Raw genomic sequence first — 14,157 nt, 5'->3', positions numbered from 1 at the left:
GAAAGCCATAGATCTCACGTCAGATTTTATTTTGTACTCATGCTTCAACGCTTCCTCCATCAGGGTAAAACATGTTGCCAAACGTGTTTTTCAGGTTTTGCTTTTAAGGGTTCAGGATGTTAGCTGCCATAGCCCCAAGCAACAGGCATCTGAGAATGTACATATAAACTGTACTAACAAATACCAGACAGCTATTTCTTGAATTATCACTTAACCATTTATTTGTTTGCGTACATTTTTTCTCCAAAATGAAAAGACATGTACTCTACTATACTCTACAGTGCGCTTATGATAGATGGCATTTTGCAATCTTTTTAATGAAATCGTTTTGCATTCAAACGATAAAGCAGACAAGTTGTTGTTGTCTATCTGCTTTTCACATTCTTTCAGAGCTACTTTAGTTGGAAATACTTTGATCATTCCTGTTCCGGCACATTGTTGTCTCAGACTCTGCAGTACCTTTTTACGTGCATGATTGTAATTTCAGATGTTGAGTTTCTGTGGTCTATACTTCACTTCAGTCATACTAGTTCAACAAGTTTTAAAAAGAGAGTATCAGTTAAATTTTTTTATTATTTTTTTCCCACTTTAAAATGTGTTCCTTTTAAAATAAGATCAAGTAAAATGTTATGGTCTGTTAGAACTTTTAAGTTTCACCTGTGTTACTTTGGTCTTAGTTCATCCCTTAGTTTATTTCTTCTGGAATCTCTTTGTAGTTTATCTCCTCAGCTTGTCTCAGAGTGTGTGTGTGTGTGTGTGTGTGTGTGTGTGTGTGTGTGTGTGTGTGTGTGTGTGTGTGTGTGTGTGTGTGTGTGTCTGTGTGTGTGTGTGTATATACAGGTCCTTCTAAAAATATTAACATATTGTGATAAAGTTCATTACTTTCCATAATGTAATGATAAAAATTAAACTGTCTTATATTTTAGATTCATTGCACACCAACGGAAATATTTCAGGTCTTTTATTGTTTTAATACTGATAATTTTGGCATACAGCTCATGAAAACCCAAAATCCCTATCTCAAAAAATTAGCATATTTCATCCGACCAATAAAAGAAATGTGTTTAAATACCAAAAAAGTCAACCTTCAAATAATTATGTTCAGTTATGCACTCAATACTTGGTCAGGAATCCTTTTGTAGCCTTCAATGCAGCGTGGCATGGAGGCAATCAGCCTGTGGCACTGCTGAGGTGTTATGGAGCCCAGGATGCTTCGATGGCGGCCTTAAGCTCATCCAGAGTTTTGGGTCTTGCGTCTCTCAACTTTCTCTTCACAATATCCCACAGATTCTCTATGGGGTTCAGGTCAGGAGAGTTGGCAAGCCAATTGGGCACAGTAATACCATGGTCAGTAATACCAGTGGTTTTGGCACTGTGAGCAGGTGCCAGTATGTGCTAAAAACTGAAATCTTCATCTCCATAAAGTTTTTCAGCAGATGGAAGCATGAAGTGCTCCAAAACCTCCTGATAGCTGCTGCATTGACCCTGCCCTTGATAAAACACAGTGGACCAACACCATCAGTTGACATGGCTCCCCTGACCATCACTGACTGTGGGTACTTGACACTGGACTTCAGGCATTTTGGCATTTCCTTCTCCCCAGTCTTCCTCTAGACTCTGGCACCTTGATTTCCGAATGATATGCAGAATGTGCTTTCATCAGAAAAAAGTACTTTGGACAACTGAGCAACAGTCCAGTCCAGTGTTGCTTCTCTGTAGCCCAGGTCAGGCGCTTCTGCCGCCGTTTCTGGTTCAAGGTGGCTTGACCTGGGGAATGCGGCACCTGTAGCCCATTTCCTGCACACGCCTCTGCACGGTGGCTCTGGATGTTTGTACTCCTGACTCAGTCCACTGCTTCTGTAGGTCTCCCAAGGTCTGGAATCGGCCCTTCTCCACAATCTTCCTAAGGGTCCGGTCACCTCTTCTCGTTGTGCAGCGTTTTCTGCCACACTTTTTCCTTCCCACAGACTTTCCACTGAGGTGCCTTGATACTGCACTCTGCGAACAGCCTATTCGTTCAGAAATTTCTTTCTGTGTCTTACCCTCTTGCTTGAGGGTGTCAATGATGGCCTTCTGGACAGCAGTCAGGTCAGCAGTCTTACCCATGATTGCTGTGTTGAGAAATGAACCAGGCTGGGAGTTTTTAAAAGCCTCAGGAATCTTTTGCAGGTGTTTAGAGTTACTTTGTTGATTCAGTTGATGAGGTTAACTGCTCATTCAGAGAACCTTTTCATAATATGCTAATTTTTTGAGACATGAATTTTGGGTTTTCATGAGCTGTATGCCAAAATCATCAATATTAAAACAATAAAAGACTTGAAATATTTCAGTAGGTGTGCAATGAATCAAAAATATGACAGTTTAATTTTTATCATTACATTATGGAAAATAATGAACTTTATCACAATATGCTAATTTTTTTAGGACCTATATACTGTTCTACTTCCTTGTCGGATTCTCTTTCACAGTCACACCTGTGTTCTGCTTTACCTGTTTCTCATCTGAGTATTTTCTTTTCATTGCTTTATTTAACTTTCTGTTACAACCACCATCAGATTTCTACATACCTGTCTGCGATTTTGACTTTTCCCATTCATATCATGGGAATATTGGTGCATGAATTTAGTGAATTTATTAACTTTAACTTAACATCAATGTGTTAATCCCTTTATCAATTAATACAATTATGTTTTTTATCATTTATTTTTTATTTTAATCCTGATGTAATTTTCTAACAGACATAATTTTCAGTTCCCAGTTTCCAATGTACATGTTTAACATTTTGTTATTTTCTTGATTTCCAGTTGGCTTCACTGACTGTACAGGCCGCACAAGATTCCTGTTCAGCTCTGATGACAGCCGTTTTCTGGTCCGGACAGATGGGATGTTAATGGTGAGAAAAGAGGCAGAACCCAGACAATATATAATCATCTAGAAGCCTTAAAATAACTGGATGATTTTAACTGGAATAATTTTGATCCTATCTGTAGTTCCATCACTCCATCCCAAGAATCCCAAGAGACTTTAGTTGGTCTAATCAGCTGTCGTTTTGCCCTAAGTAGAACGACAGCGTGCCCTGGTTCCTGTAACACTGAGGGGCTAATGTAAGGTGTAAAAACAGTGTTTCATTTTGAAATATTTTTGAATTGTTTCTGTACAGTTAGTTTGGGAACCCAGACTGGTAAAAAATTTGTGCTAACAGGACACTGAGCTGATGACTGTGGTTCTTGACCTAATCCAGGTAAAGAGACGGGTCATTCTTCATGAGAGCCACCAGCGCTTCTCCATCCACTCCTTGAATGCACAAGGTCAGAAGCTGACTCTTCCTGTCATGGTTTTGTACCAACGGATTCACCACAGGAACAACGAGCCACTCAGTCAAACTGAAATGAGTTCCACCAATAACACACAGGTAGGTTTAGAGAGTCCTTACATAGTTCAGTTCCCTCAGGTTAAAATGAAACAATTCATGTTCATAGTTCAAAGCTTGAACATAACCTAGTGATTCTTCATCCATCATCTTATCTCAACTAAAGTCTGAACATATCAATTGTCGTCATGCTTCATTTTCACCTAAAAAATAATTTACCGGTAGGTGAAAATACATTTTAATAGGAGTTTCACATAACTTAGAAGATGGTGTAAAAATAATGTTTGTTTTAGCCACATAAATAATCATGCTCAGCAGCAAATTAATATATCGCCAACCACAGCTTAGAGTAGCTCATTGATACATTAATGCAGTTGCCATGTAGCCTGATGAAAATAAATTTTGCTAGACACTGTCAAACATTTATAAGCTTTAATTATTATTATCAAACGTTATCAAACATGCCGTTTTGAAGCCAAAAAACTCTGAAATCTTTAGAACCAACCATGAGAATCAGTTTATTTAAAGTTAAAGCTCATTTTCATACAAATACAAGATGCTAGATAAATGTTTGGCTGTTGAACTGGACCGTTCATGTTGCTATCTAGCTGTTTGTATTAGCAGCTCCACAAATCTTTCTGATAAATATGACATTAATATGCATGAAAACAAACCTTTATCTTGGCTTTTTTTTAAATTCTTCCTTTTTGCTAACTTATCTTCCACCGGAGCTTTGAAGGTTTGGGCACACGTTGCACCCAAATAGGTAAATCGTGACCTACCGCGGCCACCAGGGGGTGCCCAAGAGCAATTATTATTTTTCTTTTTCTTTTTGTCCATATAAGAATGAATTCTACATACATCATCAAATATATATGATTGTAAAAAAACAAATCCCAACTTTATAATTGTGCGTTTTTGTTAATATAAGCACATAGAAATCATTACTAAAAAAATCACTTTCACTTTGAATTTGCTTTGCCTTGGGCTGGCCCTGAGAATCATGGCAGAAAAATGGATGAATATGCACTTTAAAGTGATATTAGTTAGAGCTGTTGTAAAAGAATATTTTAGTAATTAAGTACTCTATAGATTATTTTTGTGATTAATCGAGTAATCGGATGTTTCTGTCTCTCGTTTTTGCTCCGAAACGGTGACGACAGCAGAAAAGCTGTTGTACTCCAGGCATCGCGCCACACAATTTAACAATGCTTATTTGTCCCCCAAAACCTGATTAAATGCTAGAAAATTCAACCTCATGATGCTAGCTCTTCACAGCAACTCATAGGTGGAAGTCATGTCACAAATAATGATCTGGGAGGAACACGGTGCACTGAATAATAAAACATAATTTTAAGCTTCGAGGCAGATACATTTTCCTTGAGGAATTTTAATAATCAAGGTACTCAAATCATTCGAGGAATCATTACAGCCCTAATATTAGTTTTAATTTGTACCCACATAGGCAGCAGATTTTTTATTCTGTTTCTTCCAACAGATTTGCTCGTTTTTCTGTTTATTGAACAGAACACATTTATTAAATGATTTGTTATGGCCATGAGCCTCTGTTTATGAGTGTGTATTTTGATGTGGCCTTTTTAAAGTAATAAATGTTTGTGTTCAATATTCCTCTATGTTTTGCTGTTTGGGATAGTGCTATCATCCATCTCTGGGTAAACGTTACAAATGTTTATGATTTGCTGCTGTCACTATGTGGACGAACATGTAGTGGCCGCAGACAATCAGCTGCATTCTGTCGTTGACTTTACAGTAACTCCTCGTAAGAGCATGCATGTAGTGACAGTGGAGAGGAAAACCTCCCCTTTAAATATAATGCAGAGAAATCCTGGAGGACAATTTGCTTCCATCTGCTAGAGAACTACAACTTTGGAGAGCATTTATCTTTCCAGCAAGACAATGACCTGGAGCATCCAGCTAAAGTTACACAGAAGTGGTTTGAAGACAACAAAGTGGATGTTCTTGAATGGTCCAGTCAAAGGCCTCAGTCAAATAGAGAACTTTGGGCTGTACTTAAAAAGGGCTTTGGCACTACCACTCTGTTACAATCAGCGCTTTCGCTGCACCCGTCCACTAGACGGCGCATTTAGCAGATCTTCCAAATTCCTAATCTTTCGTATGAGCCCAGCAGCATGTCTTGATAGTTTGGCTGAAAACTGGCCTTTATGAAAGGGCTAAAGTGATGTCACCAACTGTGAATGTGATGAGTGGAGGCCTGTAAAGAGATGTAGAAAGTCTGATGCAGCTGTGACCTTGTAAGTGGAAGTTATTTCACCTTATTTTTCATGGTCAGAACGGTCAGATTTTGAGGGTTTGCCACATGCTTTGATGTACAAAAAAATTTTAATAATTTTTTATCTTTAATGCCTCAAAACTCTGCTGAGTGATTCTGGAGTCAGTATGTCAGAAGGAGTTTGCTCAGATACATGTCTAAAAAAGACTAAATGGTGGCTTTGATCCAAAATGGCCGACTTTCTGTTGGGTTTGGACCATGGCTTCAAGAGACTTTGTTAGTACCTTAACTTTTATTTAGCTATGCATTATGAACAAGCTGGTAAAGTTGGAAACCGATAGATGGAAATTCCTAGGACGAGTTTGCTCAAATGTAGAGGCTCTAATAACATGTAACATGGTGATAATGCAGTAAAAATCGGAACTTCAATCCAAAATTGTCGACTTTCTGTTTTGTGTTGAGTAATGCCTGCAAGAGACTTTTCTGTAGGTCTTGGGGAGTTCTAGAAGAGGACCAGATTGTATGCCTCCACAATAAAGGTTAATGTGCACAGTGTTTTGAAAGTTACAGAGTGATGCAGTTGAGCTGTTTCTGTTATGATTTTTGTGACAATGTTAAAATGCATACATTTTATGTAGGCCTAATGCGTCCACCAAATCTGGTAAGTTTTCAGATATGTTTCGGCCTCCAAAAGCCAATTCATTTGACTGAAGCATAATGAAAAACAGAGATTACAAAAGGCCACAACAGTGCATGGCTGGTCAGACCTAAATATAAAACATACAAGGAAGTGAATACTTTTTATGGGCTCTGTACTTGTAGTACTGGTAGTGTGAGGGTTGTGTGTTGTGTTAAACAAATGCTTTTAATGTAGAGATGTTTTTCTGTGAAACACTGCCACTTTGTGGCTGTATTTAACATAATCTGCTTCCATACTTATTTTTTTTGTACCATCTTCATGTCCCACATTTCTTTTTATGAGTGATTCATTTGAACTTTTGGCCCAGAGAAAATTTATATTAAGAGTTTCATGTCAGACGGCAATTTTATTGTTAAATTTGAAGTCAGGATTCATTTGTTTTTCTGGAAGCCATTTAGTTTCAGTTGTTTTCTGATTAAAACATATTTGTTTCTTAGGATGCTCCACAGGCTCCCATTCTGTATTTCCCGAAATCTAATCCAGGACTGAAGAGGAGAAAGAGAGACTGGGTTATCCCTCCTATGAATGTTGCTGAGAATTACAGAGGAACTTTTCCCCAGCTTGTTGTTCAGGTAAGAGAAATTAAAATGAATGCTGGTGTATGTATGATGTATGATGCTAGAAAAATGACATTCAGTGTAATTCTATTTGCTATTTAAATTATACATTGTACTTTAAGATGTCTTCCTCTATTTTTTGTGCTTTGCTTAAACATGTCTCAATATAACCTTGGTCTGTGTTGTCCAGATTCGCTCTGATAACGATAAAATGAAGAAGATCCTTTACAGCATCACTGGTCCTGGAGCTGATCAGCCTCCGGTTGGTCTTTTCATCATGGACAGAAACACTGGTCATCTGTATTTAACACAGGGACTGGACAGAGAGAAAAAGGACAAGTACACGGTCAGTGTTTTCTCTTGTAGCTTTAAGCCTGATGCTTTTCTGTTCGCTGTTTGTTAAAGATGAAAGACTAAAGAAAGTCAAGAAACAATTTTCTGAAACAATTCTCAAGTTTACAAGAAATACTCAAATAAAAACTGTCATCTCTGATTAAATACACTGAATATTGTCTATAAAATAGGAAAGATAAAATATAAATTTTCTTGCAACATCAAATCAAAAAGACCATATTATTCTAATATGCTAAAATTATCGTTCTTACAGCTTAAAGCCCATGCTGTGACAGTGGGAACTACTACAAGTGCAGAGGAACCTATGGATATTATAGTCAATGTAATTGACCAGAATGACAACAAGCCTATTTTCAATAAGACTACATATATGGGAGAAGTTGTGGAGCAGTCAGAAAAAGGTAAAGTTTCAGGATGATGAAAATTCAAAAAGAAAATGTTTTACTTTTTACAAACTAAATTATAAGTATGCTTGGAACTTTTGGCAGGACCCTTTGAACAATTTTAACACTATGTAAAAATTGGTGCATATATATTATGCAAAAATTACTTTTTGTATTTCCATTTGGGTCTGTTTCTAAAAACACTCCAAGTGCTTAAAAAATATGCACACAGACGTTTTTTGGGAATAAGTTAATGTTTTTTGGTGTCTGGAGAATGAGCAGTTTCAAAAACCTCCCAAATGTTGATTCACAAACCACGGGCTGGGGTTGTCCAGCAACCCCAGCCAGACACAGCCCCATCATCTGGTGACCCAAGCTTAACTTCAGGACATTTAGTCAGCTGGATTTACTGCTGTATACGCTGTACAATGGCTGCTGGGAAAGATGAGTGTTTTGTTGTTGACTTATCATCCAGAAACTACACGCTGCATTCTTTCTGGTTGATCTGGAGGCTCTTCTGCTTCTCAAAGATGCACAATTGTATAATTGCACATCTGTTTGCAGACTTTTGAGTAAACCATGATTTGTGGGGCATGGCCAGCAGCAGCTTATTTGGATTTTAACTGACAAGAGACCCTAAAACAGCTCATTCTGAAAGGAGATGAAAATCTTATCCAAGAAGGATTTTGTGTTTTAAAAATAAATGTAATGAACATGATGTATAGCTCATAGACCTAACCCATTCAAGCAAACATAATAGGTAACCTTTAAACACCAGAATACTTTAATTTGGTTAATCTTCTAGTCAGGGACGCCTGCAGGATATTATCGGAGGTACGCACAACACTGTCCTCTAACCCACAAGAGCACAACCACATCTCCAACTCTCATCATGTGCGTGTTGCACAAACCTAAACAACACAAATTCATGTCGCATGCGCATAATGCGCATGGGTCACAAAACAGTGGATATAATCCGCTTTCTTTCTTTTTATTTTGTTTTTAAATTATACTAAATAACAAAGTCAGGAAAACAAAACAGCGTACAGAAAGAGCATCAAGCCGCCAAATAAACAAAAGTTAACTGACCAATAACATTTAGGACGGACATGTGACCACTACAGTCTTGCACAGATGTGAGCTACGTCCAAGATGTTTTGACACAAAATAAGTTTTTTTTTTTCTTCTCCACAATCTTGTTTCTGGTAAAGGGGCTTAGATAATAAAAAATCCAGTATCTAATTGAAAATACACACAGGACTTCTGCAGGACTTCATAAAATAGCAATCACCTACTAAGAGAACACTTGGGTGCCTCTAATCTTTTAAGTGTATGGATTTTTTTATTAATTAGACATAAGCAGACATGAAAGTAAGCCGGTATGGTCCGGTACTGCGTACAGGTAAAATATTTTGCGCTGGTATGGAGTACTAGGAGAACTGCTGCACTTTGAGTCAGAATAGATCTGCTAGCAATAGATCTATTACGACTTAAACTGTTTATAAATAGCTTTTATTTTCCTCACTCCGAATTACAGCAATAAATGCTAATTTAACTAATTACTTTCCACCCAATAAGAACCAACATATAAATTTTTTCCACATTGTGAAGTGCTTCTACTTCTGTGTTATCCATACAGGCAGTATAACCCTGGTGAAAAAGAAATATACTAAGCATGTTAAATCTTAGCGTGCTTGAAGCCAGAATAATCATCATTATACTTCAAGTTAGTTAGTTAACTTGAAGTATGTTATTTTGGAACAACTAATTTCATGCTTGGTATATTTTAATAGTAATTAAATTGTAGAAAATCAAAATTTAAAGTGTACTAAGTGTACCATCACATGCATTTTTTGAACTAAAGTTATATTTTGTATACTTTATATATCTTTTTATGTCATATAAACATGCTTGATATCTTAAGTGAACTATTTTTGTGATTGAATTACATTTAAAATATAGTTAGAATGTATTTTGTTAGAATGTATAATGCTCATACTTTAAATATGAGCATTATACTTGTATATATTAGTAGTGTGATCTCTATGCTCCAATTACACTTTTGGTTTATTACAATTCCTAACGAAGTACACTTTTTAGTTATTTAATGTCTTATTATTCTTTGCCACTTTGTACATTACATTACATGCTTCATGCAAACGTATCAGGCTACCAGAACACAGAAGGATCAATTACAACAGTTTTCAGGTGAAACACATTACTTTGTGTTCAATATATTCATATTTTTCAAGAGTACATTGCCAATATACTACTATCAGAGAATTGTACAAACTGTCAATATATTAAAAGTTTACAGAAAATATGCTTATGAAAATTAGCACAGTAAAAAAATAGAAACACTTTAGAGGAAATATGAAAAATACTTCACCAAGGATAGAGTATTATAATTAAATGTAACAGTATTCAATCAATCAACTTTATTAAAGACGCAGAATAGGTCCATAGTGTGAAGATCTAAAAGAAAAACAATAATAAAAAATTTAAATACAGCAAGCACAAAAGCAAGTCACTGAGTTGCCATAAGGCTACATCGCCAGTGAGTCCACATCTTGGACTTACACCCAACTGAACTCTGTGAGATATCTGTTAGTGACAAGATAATGTTGTTTGTAGAGACACAAAGCCTCCCCATGAACCTGTACATAAGAGATCGCAGCACAGCATGAAAAGTGGAGACCCCAACACCGATAATTATCTGACTAGCACTAGTCCATCTCGGCATCCTGAGCAGCATCCTCATTCCGTCATTGTAGGCCACCTTGAGCTTCTGTAGAGTACTTTGTTTATACTGTCGCCAAAGGTGAGCAGTATACAGTGGGGTGCAGAATGCCTTAAAGAGAGCCACTTTAACTGAAACTGAACACATCCGAAACTTGCGTAACAGCATGTTGGCTTGTGCATACATTAGACCCCGTTGTCTGTTGATGTCCATGTCATCAGTTAAATCATCAGTTATATAATGACCCAGATATTTCACGGCAGTACAAACTTTAAGAACAACACCTGATAAGAAGAAATCTGCAGCTTCTGATCCTCCTTAGTCCTTGCAATCATAATATTACTTTTCAGTGCATTGTACTGAATGTCATACTCCTGGCCATAGTATGAGCAGGTCCTCAATAATTGTTGAAGACCAGCACTACAAGGACTGAAAATAACTAAATCATCTGCATACATGAGATGGTTAATTATAGACCCACCAACAACACATTCTGTCCCACATTGCTGCAGCCACTTTGATAAATCATCCATATATACATTAAACAGAAGAGGAGACAAAATACTTCCCTGTCTAACCCCATTACTTATTTTAAAGGGGGCTGACACACAATTACCCCATCTTACATACACCAGTTGATGCGTCTACCAAAAGGATAAAATTCTGACAATAGATCCAGGGACCCCTCTGTTTTGTAGCTTATGAAATAACTTGTCATGATTAACCCGATCAAATGCCTTTGAGGCATCAATGAAGCACATAAAAATTGTGGAGTTATGTCTATTATACAAGTCTAAAATCTCTTTCAAAGCAAATATACACATGTGAGTGCCATGCAGCGATTTAAAACCAAATTGGTTTTCAGAAGTAAGAAGAAAATGCTCAATCTTATTCAATATAATCTTCTCCAGAACCTTGGATAATACACTGGCTAGAGCTATGGGTCGATAATTATCCCTATTATTTATTTTCCCAGCTTTAACTTTTAAAATTGGAACTAATATAACGGCTAAAAGTGAATCAGGTAAAATACCATGAACTAGAAACCCATTAAAACACATGGCAAGCAAAGGAAAAAGTTTTTTGCTTGAGAGTTTTAAGTGCTCTGCAGAGATCTCATCCATACCACAAGCCTTATTATTCTTTTGGGTCATGACTGCATCATATGTCTCATGAACTGACACTTTCACGTCTTCATCATGTGCAATATTGCCCATCCTTAACGGGGAGCTTTTAACACAGTTGAATAAATCATAATAGTGCTTCTTCCACAGCTGAGTAACTTCTTCTGCCCCACTAGCATTATCAATATCGGTTGGCAGACTTATCTGATAATTATTCATAATCTTTATTTCCTTCCAAAAATCATGCGAGGAGCTATTCTGCATTTTCCTTGCAAGCAGATTAGACTTCATTTTATTCTCACGTGTTTTTATGAAGCGTAAAGCATATTTAAATTTCGCGTTTGCTTGTTTTTTATACTGAAATAGGAGACCTTGCTTTTGTCTGCCTCCAGCAACCCAAGCCTTAAAGGCCCGCCTGGCCTCAGCATGAAGCTCCTTCACATGTTCATTCCAACCTGGTCTTGCTTTCTGTAGCTTAGTCTTACACAATGCCCTACTGGAGCCACGTAGAGACTTCACAATATTTTCATACAAACTGCATAGCTGTATACCATGCAGTGGATCCTTACAATTAATATCACTACACGCTACTGCAAGTTTTGGCAGCTCAATGCAACCCAGCTGGGTCTCAGTTTGATCGAAATACATATTCAGGTCATTTTCTGTAGCATTAGACCAGTCTAGTTTTCTACCATTCATGCGCCTATGAACAGGCTGAACAGCTGGCATGTTGCCAATATTCACAGAAATTGACAGAGGCATGTGATCACAAGTCGAAAGCCCATAATTAATGCTCATAGATTTGATAGATTGATGAGAATCGGGTGTACTAATGCAGTGATCTAACCATGAGGTTGTGCCCCATGCTTCACTAACATATGTGAAGCTGTTCTCAGGTAGAAAAACCTTACTAGATAAAACCAGACCGTTATCAAGGCAGAATTGCATCAAATGATTTGCAAATATTGAACCTTCATCAGAAATATCTGCATTCATGTCCCCCACAATTAAAAAACAGGATGAAACATTTTCCTGAATAATAGTCATAATATAAGATAACCTAAGAAGATATTCCTCTTCATTCCTGTGGGATTCATACGGTGTATAGATGTTGAGAATTATCACCCTCCTGTCATCATCATTAAACTCAATTCCAATGGCCCAATTGACGTCTACTCTGAGCACTTTAACCAAGGGATCATACTTTTTATGCCATAAAATAGCAACACCACCAGGTATTCTACCATGAACTATTCCATCTCTCAGATCAGTTGTAGATTCACCCACACCATAGAAGTCTTTATGTAGAAAGTTGAGTCCTTCCAAGTCCTGCTTTGGTAAAAAAGTCTCTTGAACACACAAGACATCACAGTTCTCCAATAAAGTATTTACAGTTAGACGGCATAAATAATCCGATTCCTTAGTCCCAACAGGCAATCCTCTTGCATTGTAAGAGACAATATTAATGTCCATCTACTAGTAATGACTCGATAGCTCCCGGACTTTCTAACCGCGCGTCGGACACAGTGGGCAACACAGTGGGCACCAAACGCTTCCGAGACTCACCAGAAGACCTTTCCTCGGATTCTCTGGACCTACGTGCCTCAAAGAAGCGACGAACAAAAACACCAGCTGGCCACAGATGTGGGTCAAACAAATCCATCATATCTTCGCATTCAGCAGTAACATGAAACGAGCTGAATCTTTTCTGGATGGATTCAATTTTACGACATGTCACGGGCTTCCTCAGTTTATCAGCCAGATACGAGCGTAGAGTATCCGTTTGAAGATCAGGTGCAAATCGAGTTGCAAAAACACTCACCACCCTAGTTTTGACCACTGGGATGTTGTTATCCACACTGGTTCCTGTTATTGCCAGCTTCTGGCGCCGTTTTCGTGACGGGACCTCTTTGAAATCTCCGATCCCTGGCTTAACCTCTGTATTCCGATCTTGACGTGGCTTTCTAATCCCTTTCTTTACCACTTTGGTCCATGGCGGAGATTTCGGCAGGTCCTCCGCCAGCTGCACTTGTGAGTGGTGAGCAGAGGTCCTCACCTCCTGCACCGCGTCCTCGCCATGCGCTCCTACCCTGGTCCGATTCGCTTGTCTCGTCGAGTCATATTCCTCAACTGCGGTCAGCCGGTGGTCCAGAGTTGTGACGACCGCTTCGAGATTCTCATTCACAGTGGCTTGAGATTCCATGACATCCTTAAGCGAAAGACCTCCAGGCTCACCTGCTCCATCCTGCTAAGTAGAGCAGAAGCATCCATGTTGCCGAAACCAACTGGCGGAAGTACATCCAGATAGTGCGAGACGAATCTCGGAATGTTTTCACCACACTCGTTAAGCACCCTGAGACAGTCCTTTATGTTGTTAAGATCCTTTTGAGGTCCTTTGTATTTGATGCAGCGAATCGAAGTTGTGCACAACTCAAACAATTGGCGCTTTGACTCCTCAATCCACTCAGAGGAGAAATTATTTGAGGCCAATAATACAATTTCCTCCTGAGATAAAGTTCTCATTTTCGTAACAATGAAGCTCAGAAACTCATCCTCCACTATCACTTTCCCCTCATCGGTTTTATAAATGTAGATTTCGCTCTTAATTCGAACCTATTTTCCAGTACGAGACACACCCATATGTCGCACAGCCGCCTTTTTCTTCTGTAAATTCCAAT

General features: G+C 38.1%; 1 protein-coding gene across 3 annotated transcripts in view; it reads left to right on the top strand.

The window, feature by feature from the left end:
• Positions 1 to 14,157, top strand: part of LOC103476546 (cadherin-1-like) — a 31,982-nt gene that overhangs the window by 5,181 nt on the left and 12,644 nt on the right. For all 3 annotated transcript variants that reach the window (XM_081616472.1, XM_081616474.1, XM_081616473.1), the window contains 5 exons: positions 2,805 to 2,893; positions 3,242 to 3,412; positions 6,759 to 6,893; positions 7,069 to 7,224; positions 7,486 to 7,633. In XM_081616472.1, coding sequence (XP_081472598.1) covers positions 2,805 to 2,893; positions 3,242 to 3,412; positions 6,759 to 6,893; positions 7,069 to 7,224; positions 7,486 to 7,633 — 699 coding nt within the window. The remainder of the gene's footprint in view (positions 1 to 2,804; positions 2,894 to 3,241; positions 3,413 to 6,758; positions 6,894 to 7,068; positions 7,225 to 7,485; positions 7,634 to 14,157) is intronic.

Source organism: Poecilia reticulata, chromosome 15 (genome assembly GCF_904066995.2).
Source record: "Poecilia reticulata chromosome 15, P_reticulata-male-v2, whole genome shotgun sequence".
In the NCBI taxonomy this organism is placed as follows: domain Eukaryota; kingdom Metazoa; phylum Chordata; class Actinopteri; order Cyprinodontiformes; family Poeciliidae; genus Poecilia; species Poecilia reticulata.
This window is presented reverse-complemented; position numbering and strand designations above follow the sequence as displayed.